Genomic DNA, 11,005 nt, shown 5'->3' with positions numbered 1-11,005 from the left:
AGGAAAAGTCATCGCCGATGAACTTTTCTATAGGAAAAGTCATCGCCGATGAACTTTTCTATAGGAAAAGTCAACGCCGATGAACTTTTCTATAGGAAAAGTCATCGCCGATGAACTTTTCTATAGGAAAAGTCATCGCCGATGAACTTTTCTATAGGAAAAGTCATCGCCGATGGACTTTTCTATAGGAAAAGTCATCGCCGATGGACTTTTCTATAGGAAAAGTCATCGCCGATGGACTTTTCTATAGGAAAAGTCATCGCCGATGGACTTTTCTATAGGAAAAGTCATCTTTCTATAGAAAAGAAGAACTGTTTTGTAGATAATTTAAAAAAATAAATGTTAAAATGTATTATAAAAAAACAATTTTATTAAAATATTCACCATTCTTATATTAAAAATTAGAATTAATTAATCATTCTTTGGATGAATGTAGACAATTAAAAATAAAATGGATAAAAAGAGTTTTACAATGTGCTTTGAGTATATACAAAAAATATAAATGGTTATCACAGTAAAAAATACTACCCCCCGCATACATCATACCCAGATAAAATAATATTCAACACTTAACTCCTATGTCTTACAACGTCTCCACAGCGATATAAACAATGATATTCTAAAGACAACAAATAATACAAATAAGTACATAATCTGATGGAGAACGCTGACATTTTCTAAATTTAGAAATTTCAAAAGAACCCGAGGATGTTGGAAGTGGCAGTAGACTTCATCACAATCCAGTATATCACGACCATAACCAAATATGGTTATGACCAGTGCCACAACACCATCACGCATAAAGCTAATTTTCATAAACCAATCCATGATGGGCGGAATTTGATTAGCAAAATCAAAACCATAAATGGCCAAGCCCATAAAGCCGGCAATACTCATGGGACCAAAAACAGAACCGTTCTAAAAGAAAGATATACACATTAATATATTTAAAATAATTGTTTAATACTCATGACCTACCGTTATACTTAGTGCTGCTCCAATTGTTAAACCCAAACCTTCAGCCACCAGTGACACCAAAATGCCAACACAAAGAAATATTGCAAAACGCCACCATTGCAATGGAAAACCAGTTAACCAATAGCTTAGTGTCAGGAAGATTACATTGTAAAATACCTGCAGAGGCATGCGGCTCATGCACAAGGCCATAAAATAGGCGGTCAGAGAGTACCAGTGGTTAAAAGTTTGTTTCTTGACGATTTTCACTTCCATAGGATCTGAAAGTAGACGAACATAGGAAAAGTCATCATCGATGTTTTTTTTTTTATGGAAAAGTCATCGTCAACTTTTCTATAGGAAAAGTCATTACCGATGCATTTTTCTATAGGAAAAGTCGTCGCCGATGCACTTTTCTGTAGGAAAAGTCATCTCCAATGAATTTTTCTCTAGAGAAAGTTATCGCCGATGAACATTTCCATAGGAATAGTCATCCAAGATAAAGTTTTCCACAGGAAAAAATCATCCCGGATGAACTTGTTTTAGGAAATGACATCATGGATGATATTTTCTATAAAAAAACGTCATCCAGGATGAACTTTTCTATAAAAAAGTCATTACGGATGAACCTTTCCATAAGAAAATTCTTCCTGGATGGTCTTTTCTATAGGAAAAGTCATCCTGGATGATCTTTTCTATAGGAAAAGTCATCCTGGATGATCTTTTCTATAGGAAAAGTAATCCTGGATGAACTTTTCTATAGTCATCGTGGATGAACTTTTCTAAAGGAAAAGTCATCCTGGATGAACCTTTCTATAGGATAAGTCATCCTGGATGAACTTTTCTATAGGAAAGGTCATCCCGGATGAAGTTTTCTATAGGAAAAGCCATCCTGGATGAACTTTTCATTATGAAATGTCATCCTGGATGAAGTTTTCTATAGGAAAAGTCATCCTGGATGAAGTTTTCTATAGGAAAATTCTTCCTGGATGGACTTTTCTTAAAGAAAAGTTCGTCCAGTAAGAATTTTCTTAGGAAAACCATCATGTCTAATGACTTTTTCTGTAAAAAAGGATTGTTTTTTCTATGGAAGAGTTCATCCAGGGTGACTTTTCCTATAGAAAATTTCATCCAGGATGACTTCCTATATAAAAGTTCATCCAGGATGCATTTTCCTATAGAAAAGTTCATCCAGGATGACTTTTCCTATAGAAAATTTCATCCAGGATGACTTTTCCTATAGAAAAGTTCATCCAGGATGACTTTTCCTATAGAAAAGTTCATCCAGAATGACTTTTCCTATAGAAAAGTTCATCCAGGATGACTTTTCCTATAGAAAAGTTCATCCAGGATGACTTTTCCTATAGAAAAGTTCATCCCTATAGAAAACATCATCCAGGATGACTTTTCCTATAGAAATGTTCATCCACGATGACTATTCCTATTGAAAAGATCATCCAGGATGACTTTTCCTATAGAAAAGATCAGCCAGGATGACTTTTCCTATAGAAAACTTCATCCAGGATGACTTTTCCCATAGAAATGTTCATCCAGGATGACTTTTCCTAAAGAAATGTTCATCCATGATGAATTTTCCTATAGAAAAGATCATCCAGGATGACTTTTCCTAAAGAAAAGTTCATCCAGGATGACTTTTCCTAAAGAAAAGTTCATCCAGGATGACTTTTCCTAAAGAAAAGTTCATCCAGGATGACTTTTCCTTTTCCTATAGAAAAGTTCATCCAGGATAACTTTTCCTATAGAAAAGTTCATCCGGGATAACTTTTCCTATAGAAAAGTTCATCCGGGATAACTTTTCCTATAGAAAAGTTCATCCGGGATAACAATCCTTTTTTACAGAAAAAGTCATTAGACATGATGGTTTTCCTAAGAAAATTCTTACTGGACGAACTTTTCTTTAAGAAAATCAATCCTGGATGAACTTTTCAATAGAAAATTTTTTCCTGGATCAACTTTTCTATAGAAGAAAAAGTCATCCCGGAAGAATTTTTCTATAGAAAAAGTCATCCCGGAAGAACTTTTCTATAGAAAAAATCATCCTGGATTAACTTTTCAATAGAAAAAATCATCCTGGATAAACTTTTGTATAGAAAAAAGCATCCTGGATCAACTTTTCTATAGAAAAATTCATTCTGGATTCTGTAGGATCTGGAATACTCACAGCTAATAACTGGTATAATCATCTGAGTATAGGTAATCATAACCACCACACTGATGCAATATTTCAAATGCCCGAAAAATTCCGATCCTTGATTGCCTCTTTTATAGTACAGGACACCTATTGGAAAGCATTTAAATTATTATGTAAAAAGAGTTTTTCCAATATTATATCTTTGCCTACATACCAAATAACAACCCCACCATTAGATGATGGAAAATTTGTATAACAATGGGGATGCGTGCCCTCAAAATTCTTAAAAACAAAATATGCAATAGTACAGAAAATTGTTGGAAGCTTGATATACGACCCTCTCCACGATTGTCATGATCTGATGATAATTGTTTCATAAGGGTTTTAGCTTGATCCAGCAATACTATTTTACCACCATCAATTAAGGTACCATCCGTTTTTGTCTTCGAGAAGATTGTAGAAAACGACTTTGTTGGAGGAGATTCTGGAAAGAGGGAAAATAATGCCTGACGAAATGGCATAAAACTGTGACCACCATCACAATTGCCATATTTCAGTGCTAATGATGAGTATTCCTGATCACATTTGGCTGTGTAGCGCAATTTGCCATTATCCACCAAGGCACTCAAGGTGGATATCATTTGCGGCTCCTCAAAGTCGCACAGTTCAATGACTAGAAAAAAGGAAATAATTAATTTCTAATGTTATTGTAAAGATATTTCTATAGTGTCTTACTATAATCCGCTGGACTATAATGTTTGGGACATTCCTTTTCAGCATGACTGAGATATGAGACCAAGGCCTTGGGGGAACCCTGATAGACACATGTCCCCTTGGCCAAAACATAAACATTATCGAAATAATTGAATATCGTGGCTGATGGCTGGTGTATTGTACAAACCACCGTATGACCCCTTTGGGCCAAAGATCTCAGCAGACGTATACATTGTGCTGCCGTAACTTCATCCAGTCCACTTGTTGGTTCATCAAGAAAAAAGATTTTTGGATTTGCCACCAATTCTAAGGCCACAGATAGACGTTTTCTCTCACCACCACTTAAATCATTGGCGTTTACATTACGACGATGATTAAGATTTAGACTTTCCAAAATATCAGTTATCAATTCGTTTTTCTTTTGTTGATGATTTCTCTTCAGCTTAAGATCACAGGCAAGAATCATTAATTCCTCAACAGTGAGTAAAGTTTGATGATGATCTTCTTGGGTAATATAACACGAATGTTTACGATCAATACTTATAAGGCCTTCGACACCGGAGGTGCTGTAAGAGAGAAGGAAGAGTGGAGGTGTTAGTGTCACCATATAAAGATTGCGTTGATTTGTTTATGCAAAATACTTACACATATCCTGAAATCGCATTTAACAGACTACTTTTTCCGGCACCAGATGGACCCATAATGGCCGACAGCTGGCCATTGCGAAAACTTCCACTGACACCTTTCAAGATTTGACGCTCTCCAATAACTTTAACTGGAAATAAAACAATTTTCATTATTCGAAGAGAAAATCAGACGGAAATGAGTTTTCTTATAAAAAGCTGGGAGATTACTTTTTCCATATAGAAAAGTTCAATGGAAAATTTATCGGAGATGGCTTTTCCTAAAGAAAAGTTCGATGACTCTGGTATAGAAAAGTTCATCGGCGATGACTTTTCCTATAGAAAAGTTTATGGAGATGACTTTTCCTATAGAAACATTCATTGGAGATGGCTTTTCCTATAGAAAAGTTCATGGGCAATGACTTTTCCTATAGAAAAGTTCATCGGCGAATACTTTTCCTATGGAAAAGTTCAACGGCGATGACTTTTCCTATAGAAAAGTTCATTGGAGATGCCCTTTCCTATAGAAAAGCTCATCGGCGATGACTTTTCCTATAGAAAAATTCAACGGCTGTGACTTTTCCTATAGAAAAGTTTATCGGCGATTACTTTTCCTATGGAAAAGTTCAACGGCCAATACTTTTCCTATAGAAAAGTTCATCGGCGAATACATTGCCTATGGAAAAGTTCAACGGCGATTACTTTTTCTATAGAAAATTTCATAGGCGATGAATATTCCTATAGAAAAGCTCATGGGCAATGACTTTTCCTATAGAAATGTTCAACGGCGATGACGTTTCCTATAGAAACGTTTATCGGCGATGACTTTTCCTATAAAAGTGGTCATCGGCGATGACTTTTCCTATAGAAAAGTTCATCGGACGATGACTTTTCCTGTAGAAAAGTTCGTCGGACGATGACTTTTCCTATAGAAAAGTTCACCGACTTTTCCTATAGAAAAGTTCATCGCCGATGACTTTTCCTATAGAAAAGTTCATCGCCGATGACTTTTCCTATAGAAAAGTTCATCGCCGATGACTTTTCCTATAGAAAAGTTCATCGCCGATGACTTTTCCTATAGAAAAGTTCATCGCCGATGACTTTTCCTATAGAAAAGTTCATCGCCGATGACTTTTCCTATAGAAAAGTTCATCGCCGATGACTTTTCCTATAGAAAAGTTCATCGCCGATGACTTTTCCTATAGAAAAGTTCATCGCCGATGACTTTTCCTATAGAAAAGTTCATCGCCGATGACTTTTCCTATAGAAAAGTTCATCGCCGATGACTTTTCCTATAGAAAAGTTCATCCCCGATGAATTTTCCTATAGAAAAGCTCATGGGCAATGACTTTTCCTATAAAAAAGTTCAACGGCGATGACTTTTCCTATAAAAATTTTCATCGGCGATGACTTTTCCTATAGAAAAGTTCATCGGCGATGACTTTTCCTATAGAAAAGTTCATCGGCGATGACTTTTCCTATAGAAAAGTTCATCGGCGATGACTTTTCCCATAGGAAAGTTCATCGGCGATGAAGTTCATCGGTGATGACTTCTTCTATAGAAAATTTCATCGGCGATGACTTTTCCTATAGAAAAAATAATTGGAGATGACTTGTCCTATAGAAAAGTTCATCGGCGATGACTTTTCCTATAGAAAAGTTCATCGGCGATGACTTTTCCTATAGAAAAGTTCATCGGCGATGACTTTTCCTATAGAAAAGTTCATAGGCGATGACTTTTCCTATAGAAAAGTTCACCGGCGATGACTTTTCCCATAGGAAAGTTCATCGGTGATGACTTCTTCTATAGAAAATTTCATCGGCGATGACTTTTCCTATAGAAAAAATAATTGGAGATGACTTGTCCTATAGAAAAGTTCATCGGCGATGACTTTTCCTATAGAAAAGTTCATCGGCGATGACTTTTCCTATAGAAAAGTTCATCGGCGATGACTTTTCCTATAGAAAAGTTCATCGGCGATGACTTTTCCTATAGAAAAGTTCATCGGCGATGACTTTTCCTATAGAAAAGTTCATCGGCGATGACTTTTCCTATAGAAAAGTTCATCGGCGATGACTTTTCCTATAGAAAAGTTCATCGGCGATGACTTTTCCTATAGAAAAGTTCATCGGCGATGACTTTTCCTATAGAAAAGTTCATCGGCGATGACTTTTCCCATAGAAAAGTTCATCGGACGAAGACTTTTCCTATAGAAAAGTTCATCGGCGATGACTTTTCCTATAGAAAAGTTCATCGGCGATGACTTTTCCTATAGAAAAGTTCATCGGCGATGACTTTTCCTATAGAAAAGTTCATCGGCGATGACTTTTCCTATAGAAAAGTTCATCGGCGATGACTTTTCCTATAGAAAAGTTCATCGGCGATGACTTTTCCTATAGAAAAGTTCATCGGCGATGACTTTTCCTATAGAAAAGTTCATCGGCGATGACTTTTCCTATAGAAAAGTTCATCGGCGATGACTTTTCCTATGGAGAAGTCCAACGGCGATGACTTTTCCTATAGAAAAGTTCATCGGCGATGACTTTTCCTATAGAAAAGTTCATTGGAGATGACTTTTCCTGTAGAAAAGTTCATCGGACGATGACTTTTCCTATAGAAAAGTTCATCGGACGATGACTTTTCCTATAGAAATGACTTTTCCTATAGAAAAGTTCATCGGACGATGACTTTTCCTATAGAAAAGTTCATCGGACGATGACTTTTCCTATAGAAAAGTTCATCGGACGATGACTTTTCCTATAGAAAAGTTCATCGGACGATGACTTTTCCTATAGAAAAGTTCATCGGCGATGACTTTTCCTATAGAAAAGTTCATCGGCGATGACTTTTCCTATAGAAAAGTTCATCGGCGATGACTTTTCCTATAGAAAAGTTCATCGGCGATGACTTTTCCTATAGAAAAGTTCATCGGCGATGACTTTTCCTATAGAAAAGTTCATCGGCGAAGACTTTTCCTATAGAAAAGTTCATCGGCGAAGACTTTTCCTATAGAAAAGTTCATCGGAGATAACTATTCCTATAGAAAAGTTCATCGGCGATAACTTTTCCTATAGAAAAGTTCATTAGACGATGACTTTTCCTGTAGATCGACGATGACTTTTCCTATATAAAAGTTCATCTGCGATGACTTTTCCTATAGATGACTTTTCCTATAGAAAAGTTCGTCGGCGATGACTTTTCCTATAGAATAGTTCATCGGCGATGACTTTTCCTTTATAGAAGCTCATCGGATATTGCTTTCCCTTTAGAAAAGTTCATTGGCGATGACTTTTTCTATAGAAAAGTTCAACGGCGATGACTTTTCCTATAGAAAAGTTCATCGGCAATGACTTTTCCTACAGAAGAGTTCATTGGAGATGACTTTTCCTATAGAAAAGTTCATCGGACGATGACTTTTCCTATAGAAAAGTTCAACAGCGATTACTTTTCCTATAGAAAAGTTCATCGGCGATGACTTTTCCTATAGAAAAGTTCATCTGCGTGACTTTTCCTATAGAAAAGTTCATCGGCAATGACTTTTCTTATAGAAAAGTTCATCGGAGAAGACTTTTCCTATAGAAAAGTTCATCGGCGGAGACTTTTCCTTTATAGAAGTTCATCGGATATTGCTTTCCCTTTAGATAAGTTCATTGGCGATGACTTTTTCTATAGAAAAGTTCAACGGCGATGACTTTTCCTACAGAAAGCTACATCGGACGATGACTTTTCCTACAGAAAACTTCATCGGACGATGACTTTTCCTATAGAAAAGTTCATCGGCGATGACTTTTCCTTTATAGAAGCTCATCGGATATTGCTTTCCCTTTAGAAAAGTTCATTGGCGATGACTTTTTCTATAGAAAAGTTCAACGGCGATGAAAGAATATAGAAAAGTTTATCGGACGATGACTTTTCCTATAGAAAAGTTCATCGGCGATGACTTTTCCTATAGAAAAGTTCATCGGACGATGACTTTTCCTATAGAAAAGTTCATCGGCGATGACTTTTCCTATAGAAAAGTTCATCGGCGATGACTTTTCCTATAGAAAAGTTCATCGGCGATGACTTTTCCTATAGAAAAGTTCATCGGCGATGACTTTTCCTATAGAAAAGTTCATCGGCGAAAACTTTTCCTATAGAAAAGTTCATCGGCGAAGACTTTTCCTATAGAAAAGTTCATCGGCGATAACTTTTCCTATAGAAAAGTTCATTAGACGATGACTTTTCCTGTAGATCGACGATGACTTTTCCTATATAAAAGTTCATCTGCGATGACTTTTCCTATAGATGACTTTTCCTATAGAAAAGTTCGTCGGCGATGACTTTTCCTATAGAATAGTTCATCGGCGATGACTTTTCCTTTATAGAAGCTCATCGGATATTGCTTTCCCTTTAGAAAAGTTCATTGGCGATGACTTTTCCATAGAAAAGTTCAACGGCGATGACTTTTCCTATAGAAAAGTTCATCGGCAATGACTTTTCCTACAGAAGAGTTCATTGGAGATGACTTTTCCTATAGAAAAGTTCATCGGACGATGACTTTTCCTATAGAAAAGTTCAACGGCGATTACTTTTCCTATAGAAAAGTTCATCGGCGATGACTTTTCCTATAGAAAAGTTCATCTGCGTGACTTTTCCTATAGAAAAGTTCATCGGCAATGACTTTTCTTATAGAAAAGTTCATCGGAGAAGACTTTTCCTATAGAAAAGTTCATCGGCGAAGACTTTTCCTTTATAGAAGTTCATCGGATATTGCTTTCCCTTTAGATAAGTTCATTGGCGATGACTTTTTCTATAGAAAAGTTCAACGGCGATGACTTTTCCTACAGAAAGCTTCATCGGACGATGACTTTTCCTACAGAAAACTTCATCGGACGATGACTTTTCCTATAGAAAAGTTCATCGGCGATGACTTTTCCTTTATAGAAGCTCATCGGATATTGCTTTCCCTTTAGAAAAGTTCATTGGCGATGACTTTTTCTATAGAAAAGTTCAACGGCGATGAAAGAATATAGAAAAGTTTATCGGACGATGACTTTTCCTATAGAAAAGTTCATCGGCGATGACTTTTCCTATAGAAAAGTTCATCGGCGATGACTTTTCCTATAGAAAAGTTCATCGGCGATGACTTTTCCTATAGAAAAGTTCATCGGCGATGACTTTTCCTATAGAAAAGTTCATCGGCGATGACTTTTCCTATAGAAAAGTTCATCGGCGATGACTTTTCCTATAGAAAAGTTCATCGGCGATGACTTTTCCTATAGAAAAGTTCATCGGCGATGACTTTTCCTATAGAAAAGTTCATCGGCGATGACTTTTCCTATGACTTTTCCTATAGAAAAGTTCATCGGCGATGACTTTTCCTATGACTTTTCCTATAGAAAAGTTCATCGGCGATGACTTTTCCTATGACTTTTCCTATAGAAAAGTTCATCGGCGATGACTTTTCCTATAGAAAAGTTCATCGGCGATGACTTTTCCTACAGAAAACTTCATCGTCGATGACTTTTCCTATAGAAAAGTTCATCGTCGATGACTTTTCCTATAGAAAAGTTCATCGTCGATGACTTTTCCTATAGAAAAGTTCATCGTCGATGACTTTTCCTATAGAAAAGTTCATCGTCGATGACTTTTCCTATAGAAAAGTTCATCGTCGATGACTTTTCCTATAGAAAAGTTCATCGTCGATGACTTTTCCTATAGAAAAGTTCATCGTCGATGACTTTTCCTATAGAAAAGTTCATCGTCGATGACTTTTCCTATAGAAAAGTTCATCGTCGATGACTTTTCCTATAGAAAAGTTCATCGTCGATGACTTTTCCTATAGAAAAGTTCATCGTCGATGACTTTTCCTATAGAAAAGTTCATCGTCGATGACTTTTCCTATAGAAAAGTTCATCGGCGATGACTTTTCCTATGGAGAAGTCCAACGGCGATGACTTTTCCTTTATAAAAGTTCATCGGATATTGCTTTTCCTATAGAAAACTTCATTGGAAATGACTTTTCCTATGGAGAAGTTCAACGGCGATGACTTCTCCTTTATAAATGTTCATCGGCGATGACTTTTCTTATAGAAAACTTCATCGGACGATGACTTTTCCCATAGAAAAGTTCATCGGCGATGACTTTTTCTATAGAAAAGTTCATCGGCGATGACTTTTCCTTTATAAAAGTTCATCGGATATTGCTTTTCCTATAGAAAACTTCATCGGCGATGACTTTTCCTATAGAAAAGTTCATCGGCGAACAATTTTTCTATAGAAAAGTTCATAGACCTTGAAGGGTTTATCGGAGATGACCTTGCCCCACATATGTATGTACATATTTTTAAACCAATTGTTATTGCTTTTTGGAAGAGTCAATCGATAATTTAAATTTGAATTGTTTTGCATTTGATAAAAATTGATTAAAAACATTTGTTATTGTTTTAATTTCAAATAATCTTTAAAGCCAATGCCCCCGATAATCATCAAATATGGCCAATTCCCACTGAAGGAATGCTGACTTTGCACTATGCATTATATTTGGTGGAAACACACATCACCTTCTCTGTGATATGA

The 11,005-nt window shown here is 36.3% G+C and overlaps 1 protein-coding gene across 3 annotated transcripts in view; it reads right to left on the bottom strand.

Moving 5' to 3' along the window:
• Positions 1–342: 342 nt before the first annotated feature.
• LOC141401290 (ATP-binding cassette sub-family G member 1) overlaps positions 343–11,005 on the bottom strand; it is a 45,256-nt gene continuing 34,593 nt past the window's right edge. For all 3 annotated transcript variants that reach the window (XM_073981397.1, XM_073981395.1, XM_073981396.1), the window contains 6 exons: positions 4,466–4,595; positions 3,842–4,386; positions 3,321–3,779; positions 3,137–3,253; positions 979–1,235; positions 343–918 (listed from right to left, as the gene is read on the bottom strand). In XM_073981397.1, coding sequence (XP_073837498.1) covers positions 577–918; positions 979–1,235; positions 3,137–3,253; positions 3,321–3,779; positions 3,842–4,386; positions 4,466–4,521 — 1,776 coding nt within the window. In that variant the 5' untranslated portion in view covers positions 4,522–4,595 and the 3' untranslated portion in view covers positions 343–576. The remainder of the gene's footprint in view (positions 919–978; positions 1,236–3,136; positions 3,254–3,320; positions 3,780–3,841; positions 4,387–4,465; positions 4,596–11,005) is intronic.

Source organism: Musca autumnalis, unplaced genomic scaffold, assembly GCF_047663935.1.
Source record: "Musca autumnalis isolate F117 unplaced genomic scaffold, ASM4766393v1 scaffold_4, whole genome shotgun sequence".
NCBI classification, from domain to species: Eukaryota; Metazoa; Arthropoda; class Insecta; order Diptera; family Muscidae; genus Musca; species Musca autumnalis.
Note: the sequence above shows the minus strand (reverse complement) of the source record. Positions and strands in the feature narration are given on the sequence as shown.